Source organism: Rhineura floridana, chromosome 1 (genome assembly GCF_030035675.1).
Source record: "Rhineura floridana isolate rRhiFlo1 chromosome 1, rRhiFlo1.hap2, whole genome shotgun sequence".
Taxonomy (NCBI): Eukaryota; Metazoa; Chordata; class Lepidosauria; order Squamata; family Rhineuridae; genus Rhineura; species Rhineura floridana.
The window spans coordinates 163,270,636-163,290,404 of NC_084480.1; the positions used below are offsets into that span (position 1 = coordinate 163,270,636).

The 19,769-nt window shown below is 45.7% G+C and overlaps 1 protein-coding gene across 4 annotated transcripts in view; it reads right to left on the bottom strand.

Moving 5' to 3' along the window:
• CARM1 (coactivator associated arginine methyltransferase 1) overlaps nucleotides 1-19,769 on the bottom strand; it is a 70,418-nt gene that overhangs the window by 2,246 nt on the left and 48,403 nt on the right. For 2 of the 4 annotated variants that reach the window (XM_061583354.1, XM_061583345.1), the window contains exons 11-14: nucleotides 19,608-19,745; nucleotides 12,040-12,129; nucleotides 9,266-9,378; nucleotides 7,910-7,987 (exon numbers count right to left, since the gene is read on the bottom strand). In XM_061583354.1, coding sequence (XP_061439338.1) covers nucleotides 7,910-7,987; nucleotides 9,266-9,378; nucleotides 12,040-12,129; nucleotides 19,608-19,745 — 419 coding nt within the window. The remainder of the gene's footprint in view (nucleotides 1-7,909; nucleotides 7,988-9,265; nucleotides 9,379-12,039; nucleotides 12,130-19,607; nucleotides 19,746-19,769) is intronic. The other 2 variants (XM_061583374.1, XM_061583364.1) reach the window with 2 other exon arrangements.

Genomic DNA, 19,769 nt, shown 5'->3' on the forward strand with positions numbered 1-19,769 from the left:
TGACAATTTTCAAGCAGCTTACTTTACCTCCACTTCCCCAATCTGCAAGTGTGCACGACAGATGTACTGTTTCCAATGCCACCTGAAAGTAGGCTGTAACCCATAGTGAATACTGCTCTGATTGCTTCTCTCACCCTGCCTCTGGCTGCTAACAACTCAGAAGAGGTAAACGACATGAATCTCCAACCAAGGTTTTGAGTAATGATGCCAGAACTACATGAGCCTAAGATGCCTTGAACTCAATCCAAACGGGCCCAACCAGTAACCAGTTCAAAATAAATAGCTCAGCAATTTAGTTCACAAACAATTCTACTGGAGGGGAGATAACCCTAGAGAGATAGGCCAAGAGAGTCAGGAAGCAGGGAGGAGGTGCTCTGGGACTGGTAGTTCTGCACTGAACTTGGCCTCAACTGCAAGCCGCTTGTCTCAGGGCAAATAAAAAGCAAATTTAATTTAAGTGTGGGTGGCTGAATTTCTAAAGTTTTATATTCCAGTGATGGACTGAATGTGACCGATCTGCATTCATTCTGCCCACCCCACCCCACCCCACCCCACCCCCCAAAAAAATCTCAGTTTAGAGTATAAGCTTCTTAGGGCAGGTACATGACTATTGCCTATGTTAGTCTTATGCCAGCTCACATTTTGTCACAAGCTCCAGAGCTCCTTCAAAGTGACAAAGAAAGAAGCCAGGATGCGGTTACAGACAGGAGTAGGCCAGTTTGCCACAAGGGGCAGGGAGTAAATATATCTCCCCACCTAATAGGGTTCCAGAATACACCAATTTGCTTGTTTGCCCATAAAGGTTAGCAAGTACCATTTATTCCCAGGAGATCAACAAGTGCAGCCTTAGGGGACAAGACTGCAATAAGGGCAATGTTTGCTTTTCAATCCTGACAGTGGATAACCTGACCCTCAAAGGTATGGATCCCACAACGGAATGCATCACCCTCCCCCATCAGTTCTTATCGTAGCAATGTATAAACTCTCACACCCTGCACCCACCTGCAACGGTGATGGATGCTTTGCAAGAAATAATGAGAGAACTCTAAATATGGAAACTTCATTTAGCTATTATGACTGAGAGCAATCAATAGACTCCTCTGTGAAATGTGTCATTTTTAAAAAGCTGGCTATGTGATTCACCACAAGATAAAATAACTGACATTATCTTAGACTTAATGCTGTGTTCTGTGAGAAGTATGTTCTTTTGCCTGCCCTGAGTCTAGCACCAATACATTTCATGAGTAATCCGCAGGTCTGCAGATGTGCCCATGTTTCTGGAAATCATTTGCCCAGGATGCTTAGCCCAAAGTGGAAGGTCTCCCCAAATTCAGCACATATTGCAGAAGATGGGATGAGACTCATCCCTCCCTATATACTTGAAGAATTTGTACAAGTGGTCAGGCTCTCTCTGAACACTCAGAAGCAGCAAGTTATTTTTATGGTGTTGATATATTCATGTATATGGGTTGTATATGGAACCAGCACAACTGGTTCAAGAATGTTCTAGAGGTGGTTTTCACTCACTCCCATCTCCAGAATAAAGTTTTAACCATCTGTGCATGCCTGTAAGGATGGGCTGACCATGTTCCACTTCAGCTGTCTCCTGACCCCTGTTGACTGAGCAGGAGCTCAAGGGATTTGCTTTCCTGCTGCAAATATTAGCAGCTTTATCAGTCTCACTTTTTAGATTAGGAAACTTTTTTCCTCTTAGTGTAGTAGGGCATTGTCCCTATCAGTGTTTCTTCCCACTTTCTTCACATGCGTGTGGTAGGATTCTGCACCATGATATTCTAAGTTGAAGCCTCCTAGTTTTGAAGATCCAGCCATCATAGCTTACTCTGACAAGTTGCCTCTTAGCACTACTAGAAAGCTGTTTATGAGCAAATCTTATGGGCATTAAATGTAAGTTGATTCACTCACTTTTCTAGCTATGAGTTCAATTCTCTCACTGGAGGTGCTCCAGAACAAGAGTGAGAATCAAACTCATGCCTTCCAACAAAATCAGTGTATAAAGTCCACTGGTGCCCTCACCATTTGCTCATAGATCACTTTCTAGCCCTCAACAGAACTTGTCAAAGGTTGGCGGAAGCAGCTATGAAATACTCAGGTGTCACTACACCTTTGTTGCAAGTTCAGGCTGCTGCAATGCCCACCTAGTACTCTCCTGTTGAGAATTGACTCATTCCCCTCCCCCCTTCCAATTATTTAAGGGGTTACATAACCTGTAACATATCACCAAACCATCTATCCCTGTCCTGGCTCCCAACCAAAGAAGCAGACTCCGCACTAGAAGACAGGATTTTTCTGCAGGAAGCTTTATTCAGGAAATCGGTACAGGAGCATAGCATCATACTCTATGCATGAATCAGAATACTGGAACTTCTTTCAGGATACCAAACAGTCCAGGGTTTTCTTAGAAACAAGTCATGGAAGCAATAGCAAGGAGTTGCTGCAATAGCCTTAGACAGGCATTACCAAACTTTTATATCAGAGAGGGATGGGGACTTATTTCTGTGTTAATTCTAGGTCTTTCTTGTTTTTGCTATGTCAAAAGCTCCTTCCAGGAGCTGAAAGCATCTTCTGAAGCCATCTCTTATCTATCCTCCTTGACCTTGGTGGAAGCACAAACTCCAGCTTAGACTGACTGCTTTCATTTTGCTCTCTCAGCTGTTCATTGAGTTCTACAGCTAAACTTGGGCTGGGTGCCTGGGCAGATTCACAGTTCAGGAGAAAGGAGATAGGGTTCTGGGCTTTTCTCAGTAATTCTATTGGCAAGCTGACACACTTCTGAAGACCCTTCCTCTGTGCCTCCTTCATTCGTTTCCACAGTACTGGCAACCTCCCTCCCAAAGATCCGTACCTCACTCTTCATCCTCCCACTCTTGCCAAAGGTCCTCCTTGGGGCCCATGACATTATCCCCCTCCCCCAAAACTCAGGTTTAGGCTGATGGGGGTGTTGTCTATGAACGTTTCTCACTAGATCCAGTGCATGTATGTCTTCTTCAGCTTCCTAGGAGCACTGGAGTCTTCCAGTGGATATCCCTTACAGTGAATCAGATACTGTAGCTGGCTGCAGTGTCAGCAGGATTCTAAGATCCACTCGACTTCATACTCCTCTTGTCCTTCGAATATTTTCAGGTCCTGGGGGCAGCTCTTCCTTCCAATAAGGGTGAGTTGGAGCCTCTGGAGTTAACAGGGATCGGTGAAAAACTGGATGCACTTGGCAGTTCCAGTCTAAACATGAGAGTTGATTTAGGCCTCTACCACAAAAGGCCCAATGTGGCGAGCATCCAACTTCTTACACGGTAAAGAGGTGGGCAGGTAATGGGTAGACAGCCAAACTCGGTTGCCCACCTTGGTATCGCATCCCTCCAGTCAATGCCAGTTGGCTGCACACTTGTATGCAGCCTTGGCCCTCTCTAGTTGTTCTTTCAACAGCTGCTGCACAGCTTGTAGTTCATGAATGAAGTCTGTGAGTGTGGGAACTGACAGGGTGGCTGCAGAGTTCAGAAATGATTGCGGGTGGTACCCACAGCTGGCAAAGAAGGGGGTTTGCTGGATGGAAACGTGAACGGAGTTGTTATAAGCAAACTCAGCCAGTGGAAGTAGATTCAGCCAATTGTCTTGCTGATAATTCATGTAGCAGTGCAGGTACTGTTCCAGGGCCAAGTTGGTACATTCCGGTTGGTCGTCAGTCTATGGATGATGGGCCGAGGAAAGGTGTAGCTCAATCTCAAGTAACTGGAGCAGGGCCTTCCAGAATCGGGCCATGAATTGAAGGCCCAGTCTGAGACCAGGCTATCAGGCAGTCTGTGCAACTTAAATATACTGTCCACAAAAGCCAGGCAGTCTCTTTGGGCAAGGTAGGCCCACACATGGAAGGAAGTGGGCTATCAGTTATAAAGTCCAAAGTTTACATCTTCCATGGGCCAGAGGAGTCGGGAGTGGTTCCAAGGGTCCGGGCAAGGAGCCTAGAGCAACTTTAGCTCTGGTACAGACAGGATAAGACTACACGTAATGTGCCACATCACTCTGTACTCTAGGCCACCAAAACACTCATGTCACAGCCTAGATAGTTTCAAATCGTTCAAAGTGCCCTGACATAGGAAAAGTCACTGTTTCAGAACTCGGGCATGTAGCTCTCTGGGTGTATGTACAGGGCCTGGTAGTGGTATAGAATTGCCTGCTTCTCACATGGAACACTGCAGCTCATCTGGGGGCCACTTGGGGATTTCCTCTAATTTCTCAAGAACAAAAGGATCTTTCTGTTGGGCCTCATGGAGGTCCTCAAGCCAGGAATCCGCACAAGTCCCTACCACCTTGCACTCAGATGGTGTAATGTAAACTTGATCTTCATGTCTGATACCCTCCTCACCTCCCAGTACTTGGTTGGCAGGCTGCCATTAAGACCTTTCAGAAACAGCTGACCAGCTGTAACTGTTAGCAGTGGAGCAAGAGGCTGGCAATGTTTTTGACAATGTTCAGAAGAAAACATGAGGTTATCTTTCTGACCAACTGAGATTTCCAGGATAGGAAATGCCTGACGGCATAAAACATAGCACTTTCTTTGTGTCCTAGGAGCTCCAGCTTCATTGCCACAGTGACTTGGTCAATAGCTCCCAAGATTATCTCCCATCCATCAATGGTCTCCTTTGAGTGGCTGGGACAAGGACAAAGTGGGTATCTTTGTGCTGCAAAGCAAAGTCCATATCCATAAAGTTGGTGGACGCACCAGAATCCAACATAGCAGTAGACTTCACTTTCCTTCCGCCAGGCAAAGAAACTGTGGCAGGCCAGGGAATAGCTGGTTTGGAGGTCGGAGGTACATTCGGAAGCCCCCTCTTGGCCATTGCTCCTAGCTCTTAGACCTCTAGGAGAGCTGGGATTTGAAGTTATATCGGAGCCAGTGCTTTCTCTTTCTTGGCAGGGCAGGCCTCAGCGAAATGGTCTGATTTTTCTGCAAAACAGACATAGTCCAGCCTTGTGATGCCTCTCTCTTCATCCTCTGTCAGGTGCGACCACACTCCCCCAATCTGCAGTGGTTCTTCAGGTGCTGGCAGAGTTCTCAAGCGGAGACAGAATGTCATGCGAGGCAGCAGGACTGGAGGTGGAGGTCTTAAGGCCACAGGCTTCCATGTGGCTATCAAACTGGAGGTGGAGCTGTAGCATCTCATGCAAAGTCCATGGGGCTTGAACCCTGGGCCAGCTCATCCAGGACATCCACACTGAATCCCGACTTATACTGAGCTAGTGGGGCAGAGTGAATCCAGGTCAGGTTCTGTGAAATCTGCAGTAGTGTACGCACAGTTTTTTCCTTGGCACAGGTTCTGCGGACTGGGAGTAGCATTCTCCACATGCTGGGGATCTCGCAGTGTTTGGGCCATGGCTGCCAGAAAACCATCATAGTTATCAAGAAGAGGATCAATGGCCACCAGCATAGCGATCACCCATTTAGCAACCTCTACCTCCAGTAGACTGATGATGCAGGCCACTGCATCCTGGGGAAAGTCCTCATGACAGACCCTTATACAGAATTCACACTGGACTAGAAACAGAACACTTATAGGAGCAGGAGCAGGACCAAGTGCCAGCGCTTGCTGCAGAACAGCCACGGTGTCCAGAACAGCCACAGTGTCCGAGATATGCTGCACCTCTTTTCTCAGGGCTTGGCTCTTGATAATGAGGGAGTGCATGAGAGCCGCCAGTCCCTCCACTGTCAGTGGTGCTGCTGCACCAGGTCCATGGGATCACTCACGTCTCCACTTCCACAACCAACAGGGATAGGTACTGGCTGCACCAAAATGTCCTAGCTCCCAACTGAAGAAGCGGACTCCAGAATAGAAGACTGGATTTTTCTGCAAGATGCTTTATTCAGAAAGTCAGTACAGGAACACCACATCGTACTCTAGGCATGAAACAGAATACTGGAACATCTTTCAGGATACCAAACAGTCCAGGCTTATCTCAGGAACAAGGCATGCAGGCAACAGCAAGGAGTTGCTGCAACAGCATTAAACAGGCATTACCAACCTTTTATATCAGAGAGGGATGGGGACTTATTTCTACAGGTCTTTCTTGCATTTTCTGAAGCTATCTCTAATATTCTTGATCTGGGTGAGAAAATGAGATGCCGGAACTCAGCTTAGACTGACTGCTTTCACTTTGCTCTCTCAGCTGTTCATTGAGTTTTAAGTATTCCACAGATAAATCTGGACTGGGTGTCTGTGCAGATTCATCACTAGATGGTTCAGGAGAAAGGAGATGGGGTGCTGGGCTTTTCTCAGCAATTCTATTAGTGAGCCCACATGCTTTTGTGGCTCTGTGCCTCTGTGCCTCCTTCATTCCCTTCCACAGTCATGGCAACCCCATCCCCAAGATCTGTACCCCATTCTTCATCCTCCCACTCTTGCCAGAGGTTCTCCTTTGGGCCCATGACAAATCCAGCCTGGGTCTATTCCTTTGATGTTAATCACAGCTCATGTGAGATCTCTATCAAGACCCTCATTTTTCTCAACAGCGAGTTCAAACTTGTTTCAGCGGTCACTCTTCTACAGAATTGCCACTTCCTCTACATTTGCCCAATGCATGTCTTTTCAGTGAACTCTGCAAGGATGCTACTTAGCCCATACCATTCACTTTTGTAAAAAAATTATCCTCCGGCAGGGCTCTCTTTTTATGAAGACATCAGCACCTAATTTCAGGGATGTCAGCTTGCCAGTTATGCATATGTGAATGCACAGAGACCACAAGGGGGGTAGAGAGGGAAAGGCAGAGAAAGAAATCAGGATGCTTACCTATAGCAACTGTTATATGTGCAGTCACACCATCTGTATTCCTTCCCCACTGCAGTTGCCTTTTCTTTGTGATACTGGTATCCAAAGTAGTACTAAGGAATGAGCCCGGTCAACATAAGAATTAACCCTTGCGCAACAGGACCTCCCCCCACCCCCATGTTTCACCTAAATCTGTTCTAGGGGGCGGAGTAGGAGGTATCCTGTTGCAGAAGTGGAAATCCTTGTGCTGAAGAGACATATTAGTTGAATACTGCCCTTATTCTTGACACTTATGTGGCGGTTGCAAACACAGTTCCCACCCGTTGTTGCACATTCAGGGTAAGCTTCCTCTCAAGGGCACCAGTTCTCAGGAGAGAGCTCTAGCATGTTCCTGAAGTTGGCTCTGCCCAGGCACAACACCTATGTGTGCATGACAGCACAGAGGAGACATTAGAACATCGGGTACAGGTAAGCAACCTGTTGAATCTCTCGTCACTTCTGCTACTGGAACCTGGCACAGCTCAAACTTTTTGCAAAATACAAACCAACATAGAAAGCGCATCTTTCTGTTCCATCAGAAATCAAGTATGATTGACAAATCTTCTGACAGATAGGATATTAGATATCAGATTTCATATTAGTGCATGAAAACAACAGATTTAAGAAGAAATAATTCTTAATAATAATAATTCAGCAAATGAGTTATGATAGTCCATGAATTATATTTAAAACCAATTACTGAACTGTTTTTAAAATTTTAGTGTCTGAACCATAGATTAATTAATAGAAATGAATTGAAACCATTTTTTAAAAAATAGTTCAAACTCCAAGCTCTCTCGAAACAGCAGGGACACTCTTTCTTCTACAATTGGGCTTAACAGATTAAGAGCAATCTGTGGCCAAGGGCATGTATACCCTTACTGGACATTCAGAAGTCCAGTATTTCACTTGGATGAAGCAGGGCATGCTAGTCTTTCAAAGGACCTCCTCATAAGACCTGAGTCAGGAATACAACCCAAAAGACTGGATGCTCAGGAGACTGTGACTTTGGGCCTTCATCTCGTCCACTGACTCATGTTTCCTAGGATCTTCCCGTTTAGATATAATCTGCTCCACATTGCAGATAAACTCACCTAGAGGAATAAGGTTGTTGTGGCCAACATTGGTGCCACCAGCAATCACGCTGCTGAGATCATAGGCTGTGGGCATCCCTGCAGCACGGGGTAGAAGGGAAGAGGATGAGAAATGAGGAAGGCACTAACCAAGACACACATACCTAGACCTTCAAACATCTTGCCCAGCCCTTTTGCGGCAGGAGAGGCCATTACACTGAACGTGTTACAGACCCATGAGCTTCTTGAGGAAGATTCACATGCTGCACACCCTCCTCCCACAAGCCACTGTTCAGAAAAGGCAGTCTGTTCCAGGCAGAGATGGAATTTTGCATGCAGCAGCTCTCCTGGGCAGATGCTGCTGTGAACCCAGGTCTTACAGAAGAGCAAGAGAGAGGCTTCCTCACTTTGCTCCACAGAATTTGGATGCTCTCTCGTTCCCTTCTATGTGGTCTAGAGGTGACAGCAAGAAACAAACAGGAAATGCTGACAGCACCAGTGCAACAGAGACTCCTCAGCCTCAGTGTTTCATTCAGCAGAAGGGGAACAGCAGTTAACATAAAAACTGTCAACTGGAGGAGGAAAGGTCACATCTGCCGTGTAAGTAAAAGCATCTTCACATGTGTGCTCGGGGCAAGGCAACCACTGTTTGATGCTCTGGGGTAATCTCCAACAGAGTAGAGGGTGCACATGCCCCATGATGATATGCTGTAAAAATGCTACCAATAAAATAAGGGCAGTGGGATGAACAACCCAAGGTTTTCAAGGGTAGTGATTATGTGAAAGCATGATATTCTGCTTTACACACACACCAGCTCTGCACAGACACAGACATAGCTGCTGCACCCCAAGCAAAACTACTCTTGTTGCAAATTACTGCTTCATTAACACTACAGCCACAGTGTCAGAAGAACTCACCCTTCAATGAGAAATTCTTTTCCCCATCACCCCTGAGCAGGGAAGCACTACTCAACATCTAAACTTTGAGACAAGTCAGCCAGAAAACCCTGCCTCTCAAGGCAACAAGGCCGTATGGCTACTTGCTGTGCTTGCCTCTGAAGACTGCTCAATTCAGGGTACATGGGCCTAAGAGGTTCTTGCACTTCCCTGCAGCAAGGACTTTGAATCACCAGGCCTGGATTAAGATACACATACAAACAAAAGCAGATTGCTTGCCACAGGGCATCACTTTACTACATGGGAAGCTCCATAGCCAAACCATCCAGTGAACCTTCAAATAGAGAGCAAAGCTTGAGCCTTGTTGCGTTCAACACTTCTGGCTGATGTCTGGACTGTTCAGACCCCAGGCCCCAAAATGACTGAGGAAGAGTGACCCATCAGCTTCGCCCAGGAGTGATAGACAAGAAGGTACAGTACCAGCAACAGCCATCCCTGTGCTCATGTTGTAGGCGCCACCTGTGTTCCACATGTTCTCTGAAGGAGATGTGTAGTGCGAGCCTGGTGGAGGTGAAGGAGTTGTACCTGTGTACCTGGAAGACACATATTACACATACACTCAAACACCAGTTTAAAGTCAATACAGTGGAGATTATAGTCCCAGCTGATCAGCATTCTAGACAACATGGCTAATTTCCAACCATTATTCAAACTAGCAGGAGATATAGTATATGATTTTCTATACAAACCTCAAATGCATTCTAGGATTTTTTTTAAAAAAAGCTTTAGCTTAAGAGAAGAACACAGTAAAGCAAAATTCTGCCTTTATCTTAGAAGGGGGGGGCTTACTTGAATGTACGTACAGATACACAACTGTTGTTTCACGTACTGAAATACGGACAGTAGCACGCACACCCAGAGTTCCAAAAGGGCAGCAAGAACTCCCTCTAAGTTTTGCACATACACTGTGGGCTACCCTATAGAGACCCAACACAATCATGCCAAAATATTCAGTTGTCTACAGCAACAGGTGCTACTCCTGCTTCAGAGGGTTACTTTTGTAGAGTAGAGCTTGAAGCATTATGAAAATATGAACACACACAGTTTGACTAGAGACTATGGCAGGACACATACAATGCCTGCCCCCCTCTCTATATAATACTATTTCTGAAAAGCTACTGCCAATGTAAAGGTAGTGCCAGAAAGCCTGTATCACCCTCTGGCTCTCTAATCCAATAATAGCCAGCGTGGTGCCATTCCATCAGTGGTCACTAAACCAAGTACTCACTGCATGGTGCAAATCTGTGCTGAGGAAAGGGTGGGTGGATATTTTACAACACAGACTTTGCCCTCGTACCCACCACCAGAAAACAAAAGCAACTGTTCTGATTGCCACTATTTTAAGGGCTCTTCTGCCCTCAACACAAGATCCAGAGAGGCAAGCATGATACTGGAGTTCGAGGGCTTTAGCCATTAGAAAAAGGCCACAAGAAAATGTATGTAAACATTTGTATACTAACCTTCTTTCACTCACTCAAGGTAGATCACAACATAAATTAACATGATGTTGTCATGAAATCAAAACAAAAACTAAATAGATATGAATATCTTAAGAAAGTAAAGTCTGAGCTACAACACACCAGGACCCAAAGGAGATTACTAATCAAAGGCCTTTTGAAAACAGGAGCACCTAAAAACAAGAGGTTGCAACACTAGAGAACCTCTCGGAGGAGGTTACATGAGATTCAGGGTTATATGGCACAGTGGCCTGGTTTGTACATAACGCCAAACCAAATGATGGCAAAGCATGAATGAGCAAATGTGCTCATGCACAGTTAGGAAACCGCAGCCACTTTGCTCCTCCCAAGTCCTACTGGGGCTGTACTACCAGGAACCAAGCCACAGTTTGACTTAAGAGTTGCATGAGAACTGGGGATCATCCTTTATCTCACTCCAAACAAACCATGACCTCTAACCAATTTTTGTTCTTGGCTCACTGCCCACAGTTTGAGGGAGACAATTCACAAGCCCGGGGTTCATACCTTTCACTAGGCCAAGCCACTGCTTAGTTTCTGGTAATGTGGCAGGAGCAGTGGACAAGTGAAGCAGTTATGATTTCCTACCTGTGCACCAGCATGCTTGCTTACCCTTTGTGCCATTGTTTGGCTTAGGGTTACAGGTGAGCCTGGCCAGGGATATCTGGGCTACATTGCACCAAAACTGGATCATGTTACAGCCTTCTTCTCAAGCATAATTTTCTTCTGGTAGCTACCAATCAAGTCTCACTTCTTACTTACCAAGATCTTTATGTAAACCGCTTAGAGATATATCTATATATTTTATTAAATGGTATATACATCTTGCAAAAAAATAAATAAATGCATCTCAAGAGGGCAACCGGCTGATCATATTTTTTTAAAAATGAAGAATGCTGCAAGTTGTGTTTGGGTTCACAGAAAGCCTCCCAAACATTTAGAAAATGTGGACCCTGAAACTGCTCCTACTCAGACCCTAGAAGGCCAAGCGGCGAAGTAGCCAAGTTTGTGGAGGAGACACACTTCTTCCAAATCTGGTTGGCCATGAAGGACATCCAAGTTAGGCACAAGTAGCTCCCTGAAAAGCTATCAGCTGGGTTTCTAAATCCTTTGTTGGTCACAACATAAATTACTCTGGAGGACCTCGGGAAACAGTGAGAGCCCTACTCATGAAAAGTCCCCTAGGAAGTTTATTTTTAATTCTGGAGGAAGCCTAAAGCACAAAACAGTCTCCCCATAGTGACCCTGGACTGAAAACTGCAGCCGTTTCGTTTTTCTTTTCAGTGCATCTCACAAACCCTCTTAAGGTCTGGACCTGGCAATCTCATAAAATACAACACATTAATTATGTTTAAACAGATCAGAACTACACGTATAGTTACAGTAGGGCCCCCTTCCCGGCACTTCGCTTCCTGGTGTTCCACTAATGCGGCGGCTTTCATTTTCCATTTTAAAGCCGATTTTTGTTCTTTGGTGACGTTTTGTGACATTTTGGCGTCATTTTTGCACAATGGCCCCATTATAGTCTATGGGTTCCACTTTACGGCGATTTCCGCTTTACGGCGGGGGCCTGGTCCCTAACCCACCGTATAAGCGGGGCCCTACTGTATCTTACTTTGAATTACAATGGCTCCTCCTCACACATGCTGCATCCTCAGGACATCAGCATTTCTTATTATAGACCCAGAAAAAAGTCCCGGGGGACTCACTGTGACATACCTGAAAAATGGGTTTTTCAGGTCAAGGAGGTTGCTGGACTTAGAGCCTGTCTGATCCACTTGAGCAACAATACTGATGTCATAACTCTGCCTGAAAAAGAAGAGAAAGAGGTACTGATAAAAGGAAGCACCAGTCTCTTTTGACAATTCATCAGCCCATTTCTAATGGAGAGCAGGACTGAACAGAAAGATGAGATAAACTCGCTTATTCAGAAAGGAAATGAAGCAGATACTGGCAGAAATTCCAGCAACATATCCTTCCCAAGTGTTTCGGAGAGCTCCAAAGGTCAACAAGCTGGCTCACCTTCTGCTCTGCCAGCCACACCTGGTTGAGGGAATCTTATTTACGTGGCAAATCTATAGCCTGCTTTTCAGCAACTGCTTTAAGTGAGTTAGAGCTAAATATTAGAGAAAAGCTAAAACTGTAGTGATAATGATAAAACAGCTGGCATTAAAAGCAACATCTTAATTGCAAAAGGTTTGCCTAAATGGATTTTAATAGCTCATTTAAAAGAGCCAATCTCCCAGATCTGCCACAATGAACTTGGTAACTGATTTAAGAACTTGGGGGCCATCACCAAAAACGATAATCTGATGGCAGCCACCAACGTGATTGGATCCATAAACCCAGGGCTTTTCTGTGGTGGAACTAGGTGGAACTGAGTTCCAGCACCTCTTTTTTTGGTGCTGCAGGAGGGGACAGCATGGACACAAATTATGTAAGGTCTCACGTTTCCATTCTTTAAAAAAAACTGTCCAAACTGTACCAATCATAGGCATGGACTGAGTCTGAACTAGACCATCTAGAAACCCTCTGAAAAAGCTTCATTGATTGGTAACAATGTGATCCTGCAGATAATACAAAATACTCTGGCAGAGGGAACTGAGCAGACCATCCTGCTGATTGCAGAGAACACCAATGCCAATCTGACTCTGGCTTTGCTTTGCCTCCACTGAATCACCTGGCTGAAGAAACAACTTGTGCAGAATGAAGTGGGGGGCATGGTTATCCTGATTTCTTGTGCTTTTTTACTCATATGTATGCCCCTCACCTCTGAACCCACAAATACCCAAACAATTATACCTTATGGTGTCAAGAGTTGTCCTATTTCTTCTGTGAGCTAACAGCAGTCAGTACTGATAGTCTGCATTGCAAGCCCTGTTGAGTGCAGTGTAAAATGGAATAGTTTTAAGCCACCAGCTGAGTGGTGCTTATCAGGCAATCTTGGTGAAAACAGACGCCCAGTGTTTGAGGCAGCACAGGTTTGGTGAGGCAGCAGGGATAGATAGATAACTTTCAGGATGATCCAATGGTCCTTGCACTGGTGTGTCACTGCATTGGGCTTTACACAGGTACAAGAGACTGTCCTGTTAGTGAACCAAGGCAGATTCATATATGAATCACTTCTGCATAGTAGGTAAGAACCACTGACTCCTATGAAGAAACTGCCACTGATACAGGGAGCAAGCAAGGAGAAAAGCATGCTGTGTGTTTGTGCAGTTGGAAAATTTGCTTTAAAAAAACCCTGTGTCATTCACAGCATGAGAAGCAATAAGCAGCAAATATCAGGCTACCTGATTGCTGTCTCTTGACTTGTGGTGCCTTTCTCTTATTTATTTATTTATTTATTTATTTATTTATTTATTTATTTATTTATTTATTTATTTTATTTAATTTATATACCGCCCGAAGCCCGAAGGTCTGGGCGGTGTACATAAAAGGTAAAAGCAAGGACAATATATAAATACAATAAATACCATAACTCAAAAAACAAAAACACACAAACAATACAAGAACCAAACAACATCCTGAATACAACATAGTAATAAAATACTATAAAAATACACTTTAAAATGCCTGCGAGTATAAAAAGGTTTTCACCTGGCGCCAAAAAGATAGCAGCGTTGGTGCCAGGCGCACCTCATCAGGGAGACCATTCCACAGTTCGGGAGCTACAACCGAAAAGGCCCTATTTCTAGTCACCACCCTCCGAGCTTCTTGATGGGATGGTACTCGGAGGAGGGCCTTAGATGTTGAGCGCAGTGTACGGGTAGTTTCATATTGGGAGAGGCGCTCCACCAGGTATTGCGGTCCCATGCCGTGTAAGGCTTTATAGGTCAAAACCAGCACTTTGAATTTAGCCCGGAAACAAATAGGAAGCCAGTGCAGACGGGCCAAAACAGGTGTTATATGAGCGGACCTTCTGGTCCGCGTCAACAATCTGGCCGCTGCATTCTGGACTAACTGTAGTTTCCGAACTATCTTCAAGGGCAGCCCAACGTAGAGCGCATTGCAGTAGTCCAATCTAGAAGTTACCAGAGCATGAACGACTGAGGCGAGGTCGTCACTGTCCAGATAGGGACGTAGCTGGGCTACCAATCGGAGATGGTAGAAAGCATTCCGTGCCACTGAGGCTACCTGAGCCTCAAGAGACAGGGAAGGATCGAAAAGAACTCCCAAGCTACGAACCTGTTCTTTCAAGGGGAGTGTAACCCCATCCAGAACAGGGTGAACATCCACCATCTGGGCAGAGAAGGCACTCACTAACAGCGTCTCGGTCTTGTCTGGATTAAGCTTCAGTCTGTTAGCTCCCATCGAATCCATTATCGCGGCCAGGCAACGGTTTAGTACGTTAACAGCCTCACCTGAGGAAGATGCAAAGGAGAAATAGAGTTGCGTGTCATCAGCGTACTGGTGACAACGCACTCCAAAACTCCTGATGACCGCACCCAGCGGCTTCATATAGATGTTGAAAAGCATGGGGGACAGTACCGATCCCTGTGGGACTCCACAATGGAGAGTCCAGGGTGTCGAGCAGTGTTCCCCAAGCACTACCTTCTGGTGACGACCCACCAAGTAGGAGTGGAGCCACTGCCAAGCAGTACCCCCAACTCCCAACTCCGTGAGCCGTCCCAGAAGGATACCATGGTCGATGGTATCAAAAGCAGCTGAGAGATCAAGGAGAATCAACAGGGTCACACTCCCCCTGTCCCTCTCCCAACAAAGGTCATCATACAGGGCGACCAAGGCTGTTTCAGTACCAAACCCAGGCCTAAAACCGGATTGAAACGGATCAAGATAATCAGTGTCATCCAAGAGTCCCTGGAGCTGGCCGGCCACCACCCATTCCAGAACCTTGCCCAGGAACGGAACATTTGCCACAGGTCTATAGTTGTTCAAGTTATCTGGGTCCAAGGAGGGCTTCTTCAGGAGCGGTCTCACTACCACCGCTTTTAGGCAGTCAGGGACCACACCCTCTCGCAAAGAGGCATTGATGACCTCCTTGGCCCAGCCGGTGGTTCCGGTCCTGCCAGCTTTCACCAGCCAAGAGGGGCAAGGATCCAGCACAGACGTGGTCGCCCGCACCAGTCCAAGGATCTTGTCAACATCCTCAAGCTGCACCAACTGAAACTCATCCAATAAATGAGGACAAGATCGTGGTCTGGATGCTTCATTGAATCCAACTGCTATAATATTGGAGTCTAAGTCCCGACGAATGCAGGCGATCTTAGTTTGGAAGTGTCCAGCGAACTCATCACAACGGGCTACAGATGAATCTATAGTATCCCGAGGGCCAAGATGTAAAAGCCCTCGTACAGTTTTAAAAAGCTCCGCTGGGCGGGAGAGTGATGCCTTAATACTGACAGCAAAGTAACTCTTTTTTGCTGCCCTCACCGCTGCTGTATATCGCTTAGAGCAGGCACTTACCAAGGCATAATTGCATTCGTCAGGAGTGCACCTCCATCTGCACTCAAGCCTCCTCCTCTCTTGCTTCATCGCTCTCAGCTCCGGGGTATACCATGGGGCTGTATGAGCTCTACATAGGAGGGGGCGCATTGGAGCGATCGTGTTAACCACCCGGGTCATCTCCGTATTCCACAGTTCAACCAGGGCTTCAACAGGAGTGCCAGTCTTCTCAGTCGGAAAATCCCCCAGAGCCCTTTGGAAACCCTCAGGATCCATTAGTCTCCAGGGGCGGACCAATTTAATAGGTCCCCCACCCTTGCAGAGGGAAAGGGTCGCCGTAAGCCTAAACCTCAGCAAGCGGTGATCTGTCCATGACAATGGGGTAGATGAAAAACCCCCAACCTCCAGATCACCATCTCCCTGTCCAGTGGCGAAGATCAAATCAAGGGTATGTCCCGACACATGCGTCGGGCCAGTAACAAACTGAGACAGCCCCATGGTTGTCATGGACGCCATGAAGTCCTGAGCCGCCCCAGATAAAGCAGTCTCGGCATGGACGTTGAAGTCCCCCAGTACCAACACTCTAGGGGACTGCAGCAATAGCTCCGAGACTACCTCTGTCAGCTCAGTTAGGGAATTTGTTGAGCAGCAGGGCGGGCGGTACACCAACAAAATTCCCAACCTGTCTCTCTGGCCCAGCGCAAGGTGGAGACACTCCAAACCAGTCGTCACCTGTACAGGGTTCTTGGAGAGTGAGAAAGAACTCCTATAGACCACGGCAACCCCACCTCCCCGACCTTCGGCTCTACCATAATGCTGAACCATGTACCCAGGTGGGCAAAGCTGGGAAAGAGCAACTCCTCCCATATCACCCACCCAGGTCTCGGTTATGCACGCCAGGTCAGCCGCCTCCTCCACAATTAAATCATAGACAAGGGAGATCTTATGTTGTACCGACCTGGCGTTTAACAACAGCATATGGAGATCCGAAGGCTGACTGATAGGACAACCAGCAGTCCTGGGGATGTGAGGAGAACCGGAACAGGTCACAGACACTACTTGTCTGGGACGAGTTCCCCTTACCTGGCATGTTCTCCTCACAACACCATACCTCCCATTACCCGTCACTACGCTAATTGGGGCCCCCGAAGGTCTACCCGGTTGATGTATAATACACTCTCCCAGGCACATATTAAAACAGATAAAAGCACCAATACACACACACCTGATCACATTCATACCAAATAATAACAAATAATACCAAAAATTTATATCAAAATACACAAAAATTCACACACATACACGCACACTTAATCAATAATACAATACAATAAACATACACTCAATACACTCAAACAATATTAAACTACAAACACAATTCCAACTAAAGACTCACATAAGTAACAATTCAATCATTCACAAAACATAAACACATTCAAAGCTATTTATTACATCCAGGTGGTAGCAATGAGTTAAGTTGTAGTGCGGGTGGTTTGATTGTTTTTGTGGCTTTCTGACCCCATTCTCCTCACCTTTCTTACAAATTTGAGGAGTTCAGGCTGTGAGCTGGACTAGATTGGTCATTGCTTACGCTCTTATATTCACTGCTCAGCCAATCCCAATGTAAAACTATCTACCATCCATCTCTAGGCAGAAGAACAATGTGGTTGTTGTGGAATCATTCAATACAAGTGGAGATTCCTCATTGGTGAGGCAGGTGCACTTTGTAGATGATCTTCCTATTTATTTCTGAGGCTGATAATTCCAAATACAACCTGCACATTTCCCTTCTCAGTAAGCCAATTGGCAAAAGCATTGTCTTTACATTTTTTAAAAAAGCCAACCCTCCAGAAGATCTGGGAGTCTAATTTAAAATTCATTTTTTCTATGCCACAGGCTCATTGCATGGTACTGGGTATATTTTACTCTGGTAAAGAGCATTAAAACACTTTACAGGATTGTTATGAAGCTAAAGAGAGCATTAGAACACTTTGGCAAGTCTAAACTGCTATTTCAAAATGTAGGATGGTGCAGGGGGTGGTGCAGAGCCTATACGTAGTACAGGAGCATGGATTACATCCTGCTTCCACATCCCAGCGAGGCAGTCCTTCCTAGAGGACAGCCATACACTGGATTTGCTGAGGACCTACATGTAAAATCCAATATTGCTCCCCTGGGCTCCTACTGGGAGAAAGGGCGTTATATATATTTCGTTCATATATATATGAATATATATATATTTGTAGACCTTAATATCCTGGTTGTGTCCTGGTCAGATTCTTTTTTCTTTGGTTTTTAGGGTGGGATTTTTCATGATTCTCAACTTGGCCACACAGATTTCCCCAGTTCAAAATCAGGGCAGGCACGCTGGTGATAAGCCTTTTTATTATTGTCATTATTTATTTATCAGCACTGAGTTTGTATCCATTCCACGTTTCCTCCAAATGAACTTCATGACCAAGTGCTGATTTTAGCCCTGGTCTCTCAGGTCCTAGCCCACTTAATATCCCTCTACCTTATTCCACATTCCAGGGGGAAAGATTTAGAAGTGAATAAGCTGAGGGAGGGGATTAATCTTTTTTCCACAGGTCTGGAAATGTATGGGGTCCCTTATTAACAGTCCTGTGTGACCCTTTTAAGACTAACCAATTCAGGCTACAATCTTGCAAACTTTTCAGGAAGCATTCCCCATGGAATTCAGGTGGGCTTACTTCTAAGGAACTTACAGTTATTGTGGCATGAGCCTGACACTAGAAATTGTGACAGAAAGGTAAGACACTTAGACATTAAACAAAAACTGCAGTGTTTAAGCATTCTCTGTTTCTTTGCAAAGGAAGTAGATAGGGAGACAACTGGAATGGGAGTGGGGGCACACACCTGTTGTCCCAGTAGAGAAGCAGCCATTATAGCAGGGACCCCTTCTAAACATGTTTCAGTTTACTTAGTAAGACACTTTTCAGTTTACTTGCTGTTGTTGTTATGTGCCTTCAAGTCGATTACGACTGATGTCGACCCTATGAATCAGCATTTGTACAACTGCAATGCTTAAGTGTCCATGGTATCTTTGCAAGTGAGGAAGATGGGGAGAAAACTAGGACAGCTGGCTATGCCCCTGTGACCTCATTGCCTACACCTCTATGACTTCCTAGCAGCCCCACCAGGTCCAATGATTATCAGCTGTCACCTGGGAAGGGACACAAGAAATGGAGAGGGATGGGAGAGGCATCTTATAATTTATCAAGATATGAGTTCCAGCACCTCATTTTTCCAAAAAAAAAGAAAGAAAAAAAGCACTGCATAAGCCTCTGGGGTTGGACCATCTGCATCTAAACTATGGGCCTCCCTGATCCTATTTTTTCAGCAACCCTCACATTGGAAATCAGCCAGCTGGCAAGAAGAAGTGTAACTGAACTCAGACGAGGCCTAAAGTCAGACTCTCGTAGCTCAAGAAGGGAATCACAAGAGAAAGTGAGGCAAATCCCAAAACTACTGGATTCTGAGAAGTTGCACAAAACACCACAATGGCTGCTATGGCCAAAGCAGGCAGTGCAAAGGGAAGACTTAGGTAAGCATTGCTGACAAGCCCTTTCTGAAGTGCCAAAAACCAAGCTAGTAGCTAATAAGACTGAGCTTGGATTCAAGTTACACAGGCTCTGAAGTAAGTTAAATCATTTTTGTGGGGAAAGTAACTATTATCCCCATGTGCAGATGAGGAGGGTAACAACTTAATTAGGGAGTTCTGGCAAACAGATTTGAATTCATCTTTCTCTGGTCCAAGTCCCGCAGTCAATTCACTAGACTCCAGTGCCACCAGCAAAATCTGTCCTATCTGCTAGGGGGTTGATTTTTCCATGTGGCTGAGATGGCCTCTCTCAACTTACCTCTTATTTGCGATGAGCAGGCATGTCCCTGAGAGGGTGTCACCAGCCTTAGCAAAAAGTGGAGACTGAAAGAGGCACCGAACTTGGTACCAATGGGTGAGGGGCTCTGTGGGAGCAGTTGAAAGCCAAACGGTCATTCTAGCAGAAAGAGGGAGGCAAGAC